Source organism: Podarcis erhardii (assembly GCF_964252035.2).
Source record: "Podarcis erhardii genome assembly, chromosome: 4".
In the NCBI taxonomy this organism is placed as follows: Eukaryota; Metazoa; Chordata; class Lepidosauria; order Squamata; family Lacertidae; genus Podarcis; species Podarcis erhardii.
In genome coordinates, this window is record NC_138508.1 from 17,753,786 (window position 1) to 17,771,143 (window position 17,358).

At 44.5% G+C, this 17,358-nt stretch overlaps 1 protein-coding gene across 3 annotated transcripts in view; it reads right to left on the minus strand.

Annotated features, from left to right (window-relative positions):
* The window catches only part of SLC36A4 (solute carrier family 36 member 4), a 100,373-nt gene that overhangs the window by 53,749 nt on the left and 29,266 nt on the right, over positions 1 to 17,358 (minus strand). For all 3 annotated transcript variants that reach the window (XR_014156153.1, XM_081860507.1, XM_081860508.1), the window contains exons 7-10: positions 15,362 to 15,586; positions 12,800 to 12,898; positions 6,348 to 6,514; positions 1,419 to 1,588 (exon numbers count right to left, since the gene is read on the minus strand). Coding sequence is in view for 2 of the 3 variants with exons in the window: in XM_081860507.1 (XP_081716633.1) it covers positions 1,419 to 1,588; positions 6,348 to 6,514; positions 12,800 to 12,898; positions 15,362 to 15,586 (661 nt within the window). In the remaining variant the exon portion in view is untranslated. The remainder of the gene's footprint in view (positions 1 to 1,418; positions 1,589 to 6,347; positions 6,515 to 12,799; positions 12,899 to 15,361; positions 15,587 to 17,358) is intronic.

The window sequence follows — 17,358 nt, forward strand, 5'->3', positions numbered from 1 at the left end:
TTCAGCTGCATTTTATGCACTTACGGTTTATAACGTTGCTATTCATCCTCACCCACAACCCGGAGAATTGCCAGCAATGGGCAGCTGATAAATTAAATGAGTAATAAATAAAATTTGGCTCCCTTCCCTTTTACACCAGTGTGAAGGCCTTGGGCAGAATGTATGGATTATGCATTAACTGCCCTTGATCTTCCTTCGTTCCTTTTGGAAGGGGGGGGAAAGGGCAGCGCGAGGCGAGGCTCGTACGTCACGCCTGAACTTTGGTTGCATCACTGATGGTTTGGAGAGGCTGTTGACGCATCTGGGTGTATCTGACGGCCTACGCAGCAGGTAAAAGCTTCCCTCCTCCCATGCCAAATCCAATCACGTCTCCCTAGAAAATCATCTTGACACAAATGCACACAGCATAATCGAGTTAAGCTGCGCAGAAACCAGAACAGTTTGAATGCAAAGTGGAAAGATACTTGACCGGCACCTCTTCTTCAAAGGACTTCACGACCGTGCCAATTGCCCAGCTGCAAGAACAGAAGTCATGATCGAGCCTTTATCTTATTTAACACGGCACCATCAGATGAGCAACAAGGGGAACAGCAGAAGAGGCGTTGTAGAATTCCTACGAATTATCACATCTCTCTCTTGTTTGAGCTGAACATCTTAGTTTTATCAATCCTGATGGGCCTTCGTGGACGGGGAAAGTTTAGCCACAGCAGATCCACACACTGGAATCTTCCAGGCTGGACCAGTGAAATGAACTCTACACAAGGCTCACCTTGAAGAGCCCCACATGAGCTGGTGATCTGTTTTAATTTATTTTTTAATGTGGTTTTTATTGGGCATCTATCTATCTATAATTATTGCGAACTATGGGGTACTGGTGTTTCGTTATACGTAAATAAAAAATGAAAACTGAATCCAGATCACATGGATATAGTACACACATCCACAAAGCTGCAAGGTTGGTTTAAAACTGAATTAGCTTTAAGCTCAGAGCAGGACTACATTATAACGGCACGCTGCAAACATTGCATGCAATGGAAACATCTCAACGGCCAAAAGATAACAGCAAATCACATGAATCCAGATACATTCCTTGATGTGTCTGTGTTCATAGGATATATGTGGGCATTTGGCTACTTTATGGGGGCTTAAAGTTGAGTCAAATATCAGTAAATGCAATTTACCGTAAATCCTAAATTCACCAGGCCCCAGTGAACCCTTTCTTCAATGCCCAAGATACTGCTTGTCAAGGGAAACCCAAAAAGTTTGCTTCACAGCTGCCTTCTGTAACCTAGGACCCCCCAGATGTTCTGAATTGCAATTCCGACCAGCATCAACCAGGGCTGATGGGAACTGAGGTCTATCACATCTGGAAGACACAAAGTTGGGGAGGTCTGCCTTGCACACAGCCTCGTACTTACAGGTTGAGCAGACCAAGAGCACCCTGACCGCCATTTCGCAGAACAGCTTCAGCTTCTGCTGCACTCGGGAAGCAATGGCCGGAATGAGGATCTCAGCCGGAACGTAGAACTGAATCGAATAGGTAATGAAAATCCCAAAAGAGTAGAGAATCTTGACCATATGGTACAACCTGTTGGAGGAAGAGAGAAAGCCACACGTTTGGACAAAACTCACACTGGTCAGAAGGATACGATGAACAAGTCTGCTTCAAGGAAAAGGTGTAATTTCACAAAGCATAGTCTAAGCACCTGCCCAAGCATTTACTTGAAGGATCACCTCACTACAACTCTGCCCATTTGACCGCTAAGAACTGTGCAACTGGCACTTTTACAAATGACACATAATACTGATTTGCACTCGCAAGAAATCAATCTTTTAGTGTTTTAATGTGTTGGAAGACGCTGAGAGTGGGTGGGGCAACCCAGTCAGATGGGCGACATATAAATACTGTATTTTTATTTTTACACTTTGGAACTCCCTGCCCATTGGTATTAGGAAGGTTCCTGCCTTCAAGGTATTGTTTTCACCGGCTGCTAAGACCTTTTTTGGTCTAGCAAGCGTACCCAGGCATGTACCTCAGGTTACAGACACTTCAGGTTACAGACGCTTCAGATTACAGACTCCGCTAACCCAGAAATAGTACCTCGGGTTAAGAACTTTGCTGCAGGTTGAGAACAGAAATCACACGGTGGCGGCGTGGCGGCAGCGGGAGGCCCCATTAGCAGGGTGCTTCAGGTTAATAACAGTTTCAGGTTAAGAATGGACCTCCAGAATGAATTAAGAGAGCATGTTCTGGTCCATGGGGTTACGAAGAGTCAGACACGACTAAACGACTAAACAACAACAGGCTCCTATGATGTAAGTCATGGGCCCCGCCTGCTAGCCTGCTCCCTAAAATATCACTGGTTTGTTTATTTCTATATACAGGGTGCCTACATTCTGCATGGACTGGTTGCATGGCAACATGTGCAAATGGCTTTAGATACCTATCAGGTCCATAAATTATCATATAGCATATATTCAACACAAAAACAGCGCCAATTTGTTGTTGACAAAGGACAGCTGGGCATATAAAGGGCCCCTTTACCTTTAGTAGATTAGGGCCTCATCAAACCCAAATCCGGCCCTGGGTACAGCTCAGAACTAGGCAGATTGTTGCAACAGGGCAAACAAAAATCAGATTGACTGGACAAGCATGGCACATGTATAGATAGCCCTAGGCAAAACCAGCCCATCCATGAGGTGCGATGGAGCAGCTGCCTCAGGCGGGCAGAAATTCAAGAGGCAGAACCCATTTGCCATAGAAACAACCCAGGTAAGGAAGGTGGTAGTGGAAGAGCAGCACAGTATTTCATTGGCCAATTTTGCCACCCCTAACGGTAGTGTGGGACCAGTGGCAAAGCTCTGGGGAACACGTTGACTCTCACTGAGCCCTCGCAAAGCCTCACGGCCAGGACGTGAGGCTTTGCGGGGGCTTTTCCTCAAGGAGAGCGTCATTCCGCCCCCCCCCTCCCCGGCACATTGTGGGCGGCAGCAGGCCATTTTGCCTCAGGTGGCAAAACGTCTTGGGCCACCCCTGCCATAGGGCAAAGGTAGATCCAAGGTTGTTTGCAATAGATATTGTAAGGGGACAGAGAAGGGGATGGAGAAGGAGAAGAAAACTCATTAGGATTCTTAACCTGAAAAAGAAATAACTTCACAAAGACTTCAAAGCTGATGACGGTACAAGCTGACTTCAAGCAAAACTCTCCATTCTAACAGAGTAAGCATATTTCCGGCACTAAAAAGCACTCAGGAAAAAAATGTCTCCATTTCTGGAAACTATTTTAAGAAGTATTAAATTAAAATAAACTGCTGATTTATTAGCTGCTTCCAAGCAAGCTTTTTGGTTTTTTTTAAAAGGGGGGGGGACACAGTCAAAGGAGATTTTGTTTGCGACTGTAAGGAACTAAAAGCATTATTTGTTAATCCCTTCATTCCAGCCAGATTCGGTTCCAATATGTGTGTGTTTGTGTGTCTGTGTGTGAATTTCACATTTGAAACAGCTAATAGTAACAGTAATGTTAAAATTCTGCATCTTAACTAACATAAGGAAGCAATGAATCTCTGAATGATGTATGTAAGTAAACTAAAAACAAGAATACATTGATAGAATACAATAGAGGTGGTATTCAACTGAGTTATAACTCAAAGTAGAGCCAATGAAATTAATGAATGTGAATGACACTAAAAAAGCATCCTGACATGCAGATAACATAAATCAGGAACTCAATAATCTTACTGTCATACCCACTCATTCAACGACCATATTCTCCTTGCAACCAGCCGCTCACTTCTCACTTCAACAGAACACTTAGCAACCAATAACCACGTACAAAACCGAAACATAAATAGTGTGAGACCCAATCATTTCTTCCCCAACTCTCACCTGGAGCAATGCAAACACGCTGGGTGGCATACAGCTAACTCAGAGTAGTCCCGCTGAAATTAATCTAATGCTAGGCCCATTAACTCCTGGCTAAGTTTACAGCTGTTATATCAGCATCGAATACTGGAGAATATGGGACACAACAACAGAGTTAGGTTTGGAGAGAACAGCCTTCCAACAAAAATAAAACTGCTTTGTGAAAAGGCATCTTATCAGCCACTGATGCACAAAGAAGAATTATTTGGACATATCCCACCCCACCCCCCAAAAAGTTTCTTCAGAATACCTTTCCTGAGGACTTGAGACCCATTAGGACATATTTGAAAAAGACTTAGCAGTCAAAATAGAGCTATAGCCAGTTGTTCAGGAGTATTATTGTCCTCCATTCATGTGTGTTCTCTGAAGTACATTACAAGTATATTTTCATATTTGAAGGTCTCACTGCTAATCCGTTTTTTATACATAGGGACCCTGTATTCTCTGTATTCTGCCTTAGGACCAACTGTAGCCTGCTTGAGTGAAACATGCCTCCAACCTTGGTTCAGAAAATGAAATAAACGTGTGCTTACTATCTGAATTTCCATTATTTGTGGAGGCAGATGGACCATACAGGTCGCCCTCAACCCTGACACAACTTATGCAGCTATGCTGGACTCAAAGCCACAGCCAGAAACTACCAATTCAAGTAGCCCTGTGGATTAAGCAACCTGACAGGACCTAGTACTTTCATATCCTGCCTTTCTTCCATCATGGAACTCAAGGTGCAGGCAATCCTATCCAGACACATAGAATGCTGGCACGTGTTTTAAATCAGGTTTGCATCTTTCCAATGATTTTAATTATTCTTCTGGATCATTTATTTATTTATTTATTTATTTATTTATTTATTTATTTATAAATGACAAAAACTTTATTGAGTGATGAAAATCTAGGTGTAGCATTAGGACAAACAAGGTTTGAGCATCACTGTAACATTAGTTTCCAGCTTCTCTTCTTTATACTAGAAGCGCAATATTCAGAACATTAGTCAATTAAACTTCACTCCCAAACCCAGAAAACTGCATAGTTAAGCAGTAGTACAAATACATTTCTGCAAAACCCCTGAAGATCAAATTTATTTTTTGCTGTGATTTTGGTACAAATGTGATCACCAGCACTGATCTTCTGGATCTTTTAAATACTGTAGTTGTTTTTCGCTAGCAATCTTATTGTTTTTGGAAAACCGCTTCGAGTTTTGGTTACAACCGTACAAATTTTGCAGAATGAGTAAAAATAAGTAAGTACGTGGGGTTCCTAGGTGGTCACCCATCCAGACGCCAACCAGGCCTTGACCTGCTTAGCTTCAGGACGTTGGGCTGCCTCATATGCCTTCGGACTATGGCCTGGGATGGCAGCAAAGGAAAAGCGAGTCTCTGCCCATTGCTGGCAAAGAGAGAACAATACTTGCCTCTGCACCTTCCTTCCTTTCCTTTCATTCTACAGCAGGACTGGGTAGAAGGTGGATTGGGGTCAAATGGCAGATCCCTGAGCCATATGGGCAAGGGTTTCCAACTCCCAGCAGCTTCAATGTTTCCCAACAAGCTGACTTTCCCCACCTGGATTAGGACGCTGAAATAGAGAAAGCTAACCAGGAGAGGACTTCTGCATGAAAGAACTGTGAGCTCACCTTCTGTTTTGTCCTTCTAAGGGCAGCTGGCTCTGATGGGTAAAGGAAAAGGTAAAGGGACCCCTGAACATTAGGTCCAGTCGTGACCGACTCTGGGGTTGCGGCACTCATCTCACTTTTTTGGCCGAGGGAGCCGGCGTACAGCTTCCGGGTCATGTGGCCAGCATGACTAAGCCACTTCTGGCGAACCAGAGCAGCGCACGGAACTGCTGTTTACCTTCCCACTATTTATCTACTTGCACTTTCAAACTGCTAGGTTGGCAGGAGCAGGGACTGAGCAACGGGAGCTCACCTTGTCGCGGGGATTCGAACCGCCGGACCCTCTGATCAGCGAGTCCTAGGCTCTGTGGTTTAACCCACAGTGCCACCCGCGTACCCAGGCTCTGATGGGTAGACGCTAGGATTCTAGCAGGGAGGAGAAACCAGTTGTTTCTGGTAAGACTGCAGTCTGTTACCCTGCCCTACAAAACTAATCTCTTTTACAGAGCCACAGCCACTTCCTGAATCACATAAAAACTATGATTCAGCAGGCAGACCCTTTAACAAGCTCTTCCCTCCGGTAATTACAGGTCCTAGTTATGGCATAACATAGTTGTCTACACTGATCAAATCCCGTGGTTGAAAACTTGATCTTGTCCTTATATTCCCCTGCCACCGCTCACCTTCCTACTCATCATCTTCCCAATGCACTTTTTACACAGTGATGGGTAGCATTCAGATTAGCATTCAGGAGCGGGAGGCGAATTAAGATCCCCGAAGGACACTGGAGTTCTGCAAAGTTATGCCTCCGCTTACCATGAATGCGGCAGGTTCAGAGTGATGCTGCCTTTGATTTCGTCCCCAAAGCACATATACCCCAGGGTGGCCAACGAGACGTACAAGGTCATCACAATCGCCATGCCAATGTTGAGGGCCAAGGGGAAGCGGTCGACTTCTTTCATCCTATTCTGGAGGGGAAGGACCTAAGAAAGAGAAAGGGGGAGGAATGTAAGCTCTTTTTATATGCAATAACAGCAGCAAGAATATTACTGGCCCAAAAATGGAAGCAAGAAGAATTACCGACGATTGAAGAATGGAGAATGAAGTTAATGGGCTGTGCAGAACTAGATAAACTAACAGGAAGGATTCGAAACCGGCGGGACCAGAAATTCACAGAAGACTGGAGTAAATTTACGGACTACTTGAAAAGTATTTGTGAAGATCAGACGACGCTTGTAGGTTTGCAAGAAGTTTTCTGAGGAGTATTATTGGAAGTATTGCAAAATTGGAGAAGGGGAAGGATGATTTGTTAAGAGATGTAAAGGCAATATAAAGTTAAGAAATGCATAAAAAGTGGTTAAAATGGTGGATCATCAGAGGTGCTGATGGAAGTCTAAAAAGATTGTATAAGTGATAAGTTTTGTGGTACATTTTATAATTTATATGTTAAAATCAATTAAAAAAAATAAAAAAGAAAGAAAGAGAAAGGGGGAGAGAGGAAAGGTAGGCGAGAATGATCAAAGAGCTTTTTTGTTTAAAGTTTCTTGCTACACGTTTTGAGAACCATTAATCCAAGCTATCTCAAAAGAAGAGGGAGGGTTTTTTTCAGGGTGGGGAGGTTGCATGCAGAAGCCTCCTCAAGAAGGGAAGAGGAAATGGGTTCCATCCAGTGTTAGAAACTCAGGTATATAAGCTAAGCGCCAAATGGCTCACAGGTGTGTGAAGTGCAGCCCTCAGTGTACCTGAAAATGGATGGGTTGCATTATAACCAATGAGGTTGGATGGAAATAAAATGCAAAAACTGCAGACTGGTTCAATACAGTTAGAGCAAAATAAACACAGTGACAGTTTGCAACAGCGCTGGTAAGTGATTGTAAAGCTCTTGAAAGTTCTAGTTCTTACATTGGGATTGGAAAAGCTCAGGTAGTATGTCCGAATGGCTGCTACTAGGTGAATTTTAATTTAATATTGAGGGTGGGGGGCGGAAAGGGGTGTTGCTACAATATGTTGCATGCATCAGAGCTGTTCCACTTGCGCAGTGGACCCCCCCACCTCTCATCTACTGCTGCTTTGCACCCTCAAAATAGGCTACAGAAGGTTACCCCCACAAGCAGATGGGCTCATAGGGAGAGGCGAGGAAGGTGAAGTTCCATTGGTCAGGCTCTGCTTTTGGGCTTTCCAATAGGTATCTGGTTGACCAATGAGTTTGCAGGATGGTGGATGAGATGGTCCACTAGCCTGATGCAGCAGGTTTTCTTTATGCTCTTTGGAGATCTTGTTGCATGAGCAGGAAACGCTACAAGAAACGGACTATTGTATTCTAATATTTTGTTGTAAGCCACCCAGAGTGGCTGGGGTATAAATAAATAAATTTTTTATTATTATTATTATTATTATTATTACATTTTATTAAGTACAAATTAGAAAAACACATATTTCCAACAAAAGAAAAAGAAAATACATACATAGTTGTCAGTGGAAAGCCTCCTACCCTGATCTTAGGGCACCAATAAAAGAAGACTGTAGAGAAAAGAGTCGTTTGCAGGGATAAAATATAAAGCTGTCCAAAAAGGGGAGGGAACTCTGACAAGTGGCCGCTTGCTTTTAACTCTAAGCATTAATAAGACTGTTTGCATCATCTGTTAAGATCCAAGTCAGTGGAATTTTGAAGATGATAATCCTGTTCTTTAAAAGACAGGGAAGGAAGAAGAAAAAAGTAATTTAGCAGCCATTCAACAAATCCAGAGCTTGTTTGCTTTCTATAAAATAACATGTTCTCTCTGAAAAGCAGAGATATCCCCAATTTTTTAAAAAAATGAAACTGAGAGGTATCCAATTCAAAGAAGGTTCACATCTAAAAGAAATTAAACATTTTCCTTCTGCTTAGCTCATCATTATCTAGAACACCTCACAGGGAGCGGGGGCAGGGAACTGCAAACATTCACTTTTAAACAGAATGCAAAGTTCACCTGAGTTCCTTTCAGCAGGAAGGAGCTGCCTTTAGGAATGTTAAAAGCGTGTCTCAGCACGAGTTCAGAAAATAGGAACAAGGTATTCCTACGTAGCGCTTTACAAAGATAATCTGCCAGGCTTCACCTGTGCAGAACGAACACCGTGCAAATTTCGCAGGCAGGCTAGCGGTTTCTGGAAACCTAACCCATATGAATATCTAGGAATAGCTCTTTGCTGGGAACCATTTACAGTGAAAGTTAGCTATTAACATGCTTTGGGGAGGGGTGGTCTTCATAAGGCCACCTGAACTTATTTAATCCAGATCAAAGATGTGGAGTTAAAAAACAGAAATACTGAAGATCAATCCTCACTTACTACTTTTCTGCTTACAGAGGGTGTTGTATACCACTTGCCACGACCTAGAGACTGAGATAGTATTCTTCAAGGGCAGCAGTACTACTTGACTGTTGATCAAGCAACTATCTGACTTTTAGAAGACATCTGAAAGCAGCCCTGTTTAGGGAAGTTTTTAATGTTTGATGTTTTATCATGTTTTTAATATTCCATGGGGAGCCGCCCAGAGTGGCTGGGGAAACCTAGCCAGATGGGCGAGGTAATAATAATAATAATAATAATAATAATAATAATAATAATAATAATAATAATAATAATTACTATTATTGTTGTCGTTATTAATTACTATTCTTATTAGCTGTCAAAAATATTAAGCAAGAAACTGACAGATGTCTGGAACAGCCCCAAATAAAAGGGTGCAAATATAAGAATTATTTCCAAGTACGGCTGGAATATATTGCATTGAAATCTTTCGTTTCCCTAGTTTCCTGTCTCACCCTTCCTTCTTCCCCCTATAATTTGCATGCAAAGAATTAAAGAGGGCTGACAAGACTGCAACACTGCTGTCAGCTCCTACTGTCAATACTCCCTCAAGTCATTGTCATGACATTTACAGTGGTGCCCCGCAAGACGAATGCCTCGCAAGACGAAAAACCCGCTAGACAAAAGGGTTTTCCGTTTTTCGAGGCGCTTCGCAAGACGAATTTCTCTATGGGCTTGCTTTGCAAGACGAAAACGTCTTGCGATTTTTTTCGCTTTCCCCCCCTTTTTCTAAGCCGCTAAGCCGCTAATAGCCGCTTTGCCGCTAAGCCGCTAACAGCGCTAATCCGCTAAGCCGCTAATAGGGTTGCTTCGCAAGATGAAAAAACCGCAAGACGAAGAGACTCGCGGAACGGATTCTTTTTGTCTTGCGAGGCACCACTGTACAAGGTTAAGGTCAGCAGGTAAGCTCCACCCGTCACTCTGCGGTGACAGCACCCACACCCCAGAGCCCCCCTATATACAATTCAAAATACGGAGATTTAAGAAAGCCAATTTAAGTCTGAAGCCATGTCCTAAGGCTGCAGCCAAGTTCTGTAAACAGAAGCAGTCAGTTGAAAGGCACAGATTCAGCATTTAAGCTCTGGCACCTCTTATTCCAACAGTGAAGTTTTGCTAAGCAATGTGGCCTGGCAGAAACAAGAGAGTGAATCAGTTTCCAAGGCCCACAGAGATGGAAGAGGTCCAAGCAAGCAGTTCCCTCAGTGGTTTCAACAACCAACCACCCTTTCCAGGCTCCCGGAGGGAAATAGGAGTCTCACACAGTACCCTTAGCAAACTACAGTCCACAGGATTATTTTGGGGAAGCCATGAGAGTTAAAGTGGTAAAATACTGCTTTACATGTGTAGTGCAGATGGGGACCAAGCAAAGAGCATCAATTTAAAGTCCTCTATCACTGGGCTCCAGAACAGATCTCGCAAGCTTCTGAACGGTCTCAAGGTGTTATGCATAAGCAGCCCTCTCTGTATTTTGCATTAGAAGGGGGCAGAGGGTTGCACCCTGGCTAAACAAAAACATCTTGGAGGTCCTGGGCCACAGGGAGGTTAGGCTGGCCTCAATTAGAGCCAGGGCTTTTTCGGCTGTGGCCCCGATCTGGTGGAACATTCTGTCACAAGAGACTAGGGCCCTGCGGGACTTGACATCTTTCCTCAGGGCCTGCAAGACAGAGCTGTTCCACCAGGCCTTTGGCCAAGGCACAGCCTGGCCCCCTCCTTGCAGCATGCCAGAGTCTGAGCCCACCTGAGCTCAGCTGCTCTGGAGACCTTACAGAGCAGGGAGTCCTAGGGGAGGAAACAGCAAAGCCCTTTCCCTCATTCCAGGAGAGATCTGCAGCCTGCCGTGGAAGCTATGGTACAGCATCTGCTTCTACCGAGAGAAGGGGAGGCTGGCACAGTCTGCTTCCCGCCAGCTTCTTCCACTCTCTGCCCACGCATTTTTGAAGCATGCTATTCTCAGCGCTAAACACACACACCTAAAACCTAAAAAAAGAGTCATTTTTAGGTTCTTAGGAACCTGGATTCTGAACTCAGTGCCACACTCAGCGCTTCTTCTTTTTTTATAAATATTTATTAAAGTTTTTAGCAAAATACAACAAAGCAGAAAAAACAAAAAATACACAAAACACAAAAAATAAATAAAAAGAAAAAAGAAGAAAGAAAAAAATCCATTATTCTTTTACTAACTTTAAAGCTCTTATCCTTATTTCCCTGACCTCCTCACACCTTCCCTTTTTGTATTCCCATTTACATAATCAGATCAGCAAATCCTTGCCCTCTTTTTTTTATCTTAACTCTATATCTTAACATGTTAAACCTCTATATTTTCACCCATTATCAATTCACTTATTGCATACACTTTTTAACTTTGTTGCTAATACCACTTATTTTCAATCCAACATCATTTTAACATTCATTAATTTTATAGTGTTTCTGCAGGTAGTCTTTAAATTTCTTCCAATCTTCTTCCACCAACTCTTCTCCCAGAACTCGGATTCTGCCAGTCATTTCCGCTAATTCCATATAGTCCTTCACCTTCATCTGCCACTCTTCCAGGGTGGGTAAATCTTGTGTCTTCCAATACTTTGCGATAGGTATTCTTGCTGCTGTCACACTCAGCGCTTCTAAGTCATCGTGGCATGCACACAGCACGTGATCTGGGCTCGAAGGGCAAAATTGCGGGGGCGCAATTAGCACCAGCACCATCCGTTAAGAGTTTGGGTGTAATCTTCAACACCTCCCTTTCCATGGAGGCGCAGATTGCAGCTATAACAAAGGCGGCATTTTTTCATCTCCTTACCTCTCTCGCCCTGACCTAGCCACTGTGATCCACGCTACGGTCACCTCCAGACTGGATTATTGTAACTCGCTCTACGTGGGGCTGCCCTTGAGACTGACCCAGAAACTCCAGCGGGTGCAGAATGCTGCAGCGAGACTCCTTACGGGGTCTTCGCTGCGAGATCACATTCACCCGGTGCTATACCAGCTGCACTGGCTCCCGGTGGAGTACAGGATCAGGTTTAAGGTGCTGGTTTTAACCTTTAAAGTCCTTTCTCCTTCTGTATTGGAACTCCTATTTGGGGACTTCCCTGGCTTTTTTCTGGCCCATGTAGGACCAGTCTGGATAGTTAGCCTTGGTGAAGACTAGACGTTTTTATCCCCAAAAAAGTTTTTGATTGCGTTTCCACTGAAATGCATTTTAATGTTTTAATGTTGTATTTTTATCTTGTTTTAAATCTGTATTTCAATCTTTAATCTTGTTTTTTAAGCTGTATTTCAATCAATTGTTTTTATATTTGGTGTTAGCCTGGTGTTAGCCCCGTCTTGGCTGGGGAGGGCGGGGTATAAATAAAATTTATTATTATTATTATTATTATTATTATTATTATTATTATTATTATTTCAGCTGCCATCAGTTCTCCAGGGTTTCATGCAAGGTTTTTCTCCAGCCCTAGCCAGAGATCCCAGGGATTGAACCAGGAAACTTTTTGCAGACAAGAGTGTATGCTCTACCACTCAGCTGAAGCCTTTCTCTTAGAATAAAAGCCTCTTGTGCCTTCATGGAAAAGCACTAGCAACAATTCTAGGTCCAGGCTGTCAGTGTTTTGCGGGAGTGATTCAAGCGCATACTGGAAATTTTGGTTTGCACAATCAATACAGATTAAAGCACCCTGCTGACCTGGTACAACACAACCACTGAAAAGAATCAGATTTTTTTGCAATGGGGAAATGCACTGAAAATTGTGGGAAGAATCTTCCCTATCAAAGGTACACACAAATTTGGGGGTCTCGTTTACCCTGAAGGTCTAGTTCTGGCCACTGGAGTAAAACAGAGGCCAATTCTATTTTTCCCGAGATGGTGAAGAGATGCATTTCAACTGCCGTTGCCTTTAGGTAATAATCTTAAATTCTAAAACGGCACTTACCACTCCTATTCCTTCAAAAGCGAAGACAGCCGTGCCAAAGAAAAGCGGGTACCTCTTCCAGTCTGCCACTAGATGCAGTTTTCGAGGAATGGATAAACCCTGGCAAGAGACATAACGAAAACAGTATTGACTTTCTGTAGTCCGTTATGCCAACCCAATAAAAGCCTGTCCTGAGCATTCTGGACCATTGAAGTTTCTGGACAGACTTCAAGGACAGCCCCACATACAGAGCATTACAGCCTTCTAACCTGGAAACGACTACAGTTGCAGCCCTAAGCATGTCTTCTCAGAAGTAAAATCCTGCTGGATTCAATTGGGCTTACTCCCCAGGAAGCGCAGCTAGGATTGCAGCCTAAGGCATGAATAACTGAAGTTAGGCCCGATTTCGCCAGGAAACTAGATACAAGTAGATAAAAGGCAAATCCGGACATCTTCTAGGTGCGTTAGTAGGTAGGAAACTATTGAGTATTTGTGGAAGAGCTGGGCCATTTGAGTGCACTAGCACAGCCCAATGGCAAAAAATCTCCACTGCTGGAGGAAGGAAGCCTCTGAGTACCAGTTACAAGGAACCGCGACTGGGGCGAGTGCTATTATGCTCAGATTCTGCTCGCAAGTTTCCCATAGGTATCTCATTGGCGAGAACGAGATGCATGGGTCACTGGTCTTATCCAGCACCAAGGTTTTTCTTATGTGGAGTCATTTTTGAATTTTATTGATACTGATGCTGCATTTTATGTTGTATTTTATGCTGTTTTTAAGTCACATTTTAATCAATGTTTTATATTTGTTGTTAGCCGCCCTGAGCCCAGTTTTTAAGCCGGGAAGGGTGGGGTATAAATAAAGAAATATTATTATTATTATTATTTAGTAGACCAGAATTATACTCTACCTAGGGCTGGGTGGTTCCTGGTTTTCAACATCATGATATATCACCAGCTAAATATTGCGATGGGACGCGGGTGGCGCTGTGGGTTAAACCGCAGAGCCTAGGACTTGCCGATCAGAAGGTCGGCAGTTTGAATCCCCATGACGAGGTGAGCTCCCATTGCTCAATCCCTGCTCCTGCCAACCTAGCAGTTTGAAAGCACATCAAAGTGCAAGTAGATAAATAGGTACCGCTCCGGTGGGAAGATAAACAGTGTTTCTGTGCGCTGCTCTGAGTCACCAGAAGAGGCTTAGTCATGCTGGCCACATGACCCGGAGGTTGTACACCGGCTCCCTTGGCCAATAAAGCAAGATGAGCGCCACAACCCCAGAGTCGGCCACAACTGGAGCTAACGGTCAGGGATCCCTTTACCTTTATCAATACATCACCCAGCCCTACTCTAGGTAGACTGGTAGCATCCATGCCAAATGCGTGGGTTTGGAACACGCCAGGTTTGTATTTTACCTGTTAAAAACGCCCAACTATAATTGGGGAGTGGGGCAGGGGGATTCCCGTGCAAGGCAAGAAGCACATAATCCTGTGGTTGAAATCTTGGGCCCCTTAAGGCTCACTAATGGACAGGTGAGCGTTGCCCCTGTGCCGGACCCTTAAAAATGCACAAAGGAAAAGGTAATTGCCCTGTCTTTCCTAAGTAATGGAGATGCAGTGGTGAATCACGATGACCTTTAAACAGATGAGTGAATCTGAACAAGTCGACTAAAAGGTCGTTGTCATTCAGCGGTGTTGGTTCTGGCTATCCACCGGATGCATCACTCAGAACTGTCAGCTTCTGTTGTTGTTTTCACTAATCTCCATCCACCCCCAAACCTACACACAACATGGGGCTGAAAGTTTCATTACACGTATGCAACGAAGGTGGGCTGGGAATTAAGCCGAGACCTTTTCGGTTGCAGGAGATAAGGCTATTGTTCAGAAGCTGCTAGTCACAATGGCTACTGAGTGCTTCCAGGATAAGAGGCAGCATGGTTCTGAATGCCAGTACTTTGGGAACAGCAGCAAGACAAGGCTATTCCCTTTATGCCCTGCTTCCTGTGGTCTAAACCACTGAGCCTCTTGGGCTTGCCGATCAGAAGGTCGGCGGCTCAAATCCCCACAACGGGGTGAGCTCCTGTTGCTCGGTCCCAGCTCCTGCCAATTTAGCAGTTTGAAAGCACGCCAGTGCAAGTAGATAAATAGGTACCACTGCGGAGGGAAGGTAAATGGCATTTCCGTGCGCTCCGGCACTCGTCATGGTGTCCTGTTGTGCCAGAAGCGGTTTAGTCATGCTGGCCACATGACAGAGAAAGTTGTCTGTGGACAAACGCCAGCTCCCTCAGTCTGAAACCGAGATGAGCGTTGCAACCCCATCGTCGCCTTTGACTTGACTTAACCGTCCAGGGGTCCTTTAACTTTTACCTTTTTACCTGCCATCTGGTTGACCAGATGTGGGGAAAGGAATGGGGGACTGGATCAGCCTTTGCTCACATCTCGCAGGGCTCTTCACACCTAGCTCTGTGCATGCTTCCAGCTAAAGCAGTGCTAAAATGGATTATCACCCGCGAACCAAAGCGCAGCCCCCAAGCGTGACGCTGGGAGGAAGGAAAGAAAAGTGAGTGCAGAAGCAGGTCCTTACTCACCTGGATAACATATTGATAAATGATTACAAGACTGGTGGCCATGGCTATGTTTGCGAGGAGTGAGAGCACAGACAGACTCCGAAGATCGCGGATGAAGACCAAGAGGACAGTAAAAGGGAGGAAACACAGCATATATATTCGCAGATCAGTAGTCATTTTGTCTGAGGCGCCACTGACTCCTGTGGTGTTCACACCAGATTTATTTCCAAGAATCCCTTCGTGAACCTGCAAGAAACAATACAGGTTATTTTTAAATGACTGAAATTAGTCAATTAGTACAGTTTCAAAATGAGGGAAATGCCTTGTCTTCCCAGGATAGGGAACCTTTATGCTCAGCTCTTAGGCCAGGGGTTGGCAACCTAAGGCCCATGGGCCACAAGCGGCTCATGGGGGTTGTTTAACCGGCCCATGGACCCCCGCCACCCACTCAGTTGGCTCCCGTACACTGTGCTAAACCAGTGCGGAGCACAGCGGGGACCGCCTTCCACAATGCTGGCCGGCTTCCCATTGGCTGCAGGAACTTCCTGCAGCCAATGGGAAGCTGTGCACGCCTCCTCCGTGCCAGAAGGAGCGCCGGAAATAGCCTTTGCGCATGCGTGTTGCGCGCACACTCCGGCCCACCGTGGCATCTGCAGGACCGTGAACCGGCCCAAGCCACAAAAACTTTGCTGACCCCTGTCTTAGAGCTCCTTTATGCCAATTAGCTATCAGGGCAAGCTAAAGGTGCTGGTTTTGGTGTATAAAGCCCTGCAGTTTGGGGCAAGGATACCTGAAATATCGTCTCACCTCTTAAATACCCGATCAATCACTGACAAGCTGCAGCCTTTGGGTTTTCTGCACAGTTGCCATACAACCCAAGAAATCTTGGTCAATCAAAGCAAGTTTTTGCCCGTGAAACCTGCACACATTTGATTCCGGACAATAAAAACGAGTTTCGAAGGAGGAAAGCGTGCGGTGTTTTGACATATGCATCCCAGACCAGACGGGACCTTAAGAGAGGAACTAGCTCCTATGGATGAGTGCCTCTGAGATAGCCTTCCCCACCTTGGTGTGCTACATTTGTTTGGAACGAAACAGCAAGCATTGGCTGGTTCGGCTGATGAGAGCTGCCATCCAAAATATCAAGAGAGCACCAGGATGAGAGAATGCTCTTCTAAGACATTAAAACTTTTCAGTAGCAGACACCAGGGATGTGTGTGTTAATAACAATTCACTGAAATGATTATCAGGTTGCAGAAACAGGAATGTTTTTGAAATATCAACCATGTAAAAATAACATGCTGCCCGAAGAATAGGTGATGCCTTTCATTCATTAAAAAGCTTTTTATGATCAACCAATGTCAGCTAACAGTCAGCTTTAAAAGGTTCAAGCCCCACATTGAGTGAAAGATTCCTGCATTGCACAGGGTTGGAACGAATAGCTTTTAATGCTTTTAATGTTTGATGTTTTATTATGCTTTTCTATATTTGCTGGAAGCTGCCCAGAGTGGCTGGGGCAACCCAGTCAAATGGGCGAGGTACAAATAATAAAAATGATGTTGCTGCTGCTGCTGTTAAGCAAAATGGCTGCACTTCACTAACTTCAAGGATGCCATGTTACATGACAGGCAAAATATCCGATTTGCCAATTGCAGCACAGCCAGGACTGAAAAGCAGACAGCCTGAAGAGAGACACACACGCGCAGGAAGTTAACAAAACAACCCTGAAAGAGCAACTGGCATCCTCCTCCTTCTCCCACATTTCGTCTGGGGCCGAGCAGCAGTTTACTGCTGATTGCGATAAGATGATTGGTAGACGTGTGACTCATCTTCTGCCTAACCTAGTCTCCTTCGCAATGTCAGACTCAATATCATCAGCATCTCCAACCACTCGGTCACCATCACTTTGAAGCAATGGCAATTTCCTCCAGTGCGTCACATCACAGAGTTAGTCATGTTGGGCCAGGCCATGGTAAACATTATCCCGCTCTCCCCCCCCACACACACACACAAAAAGA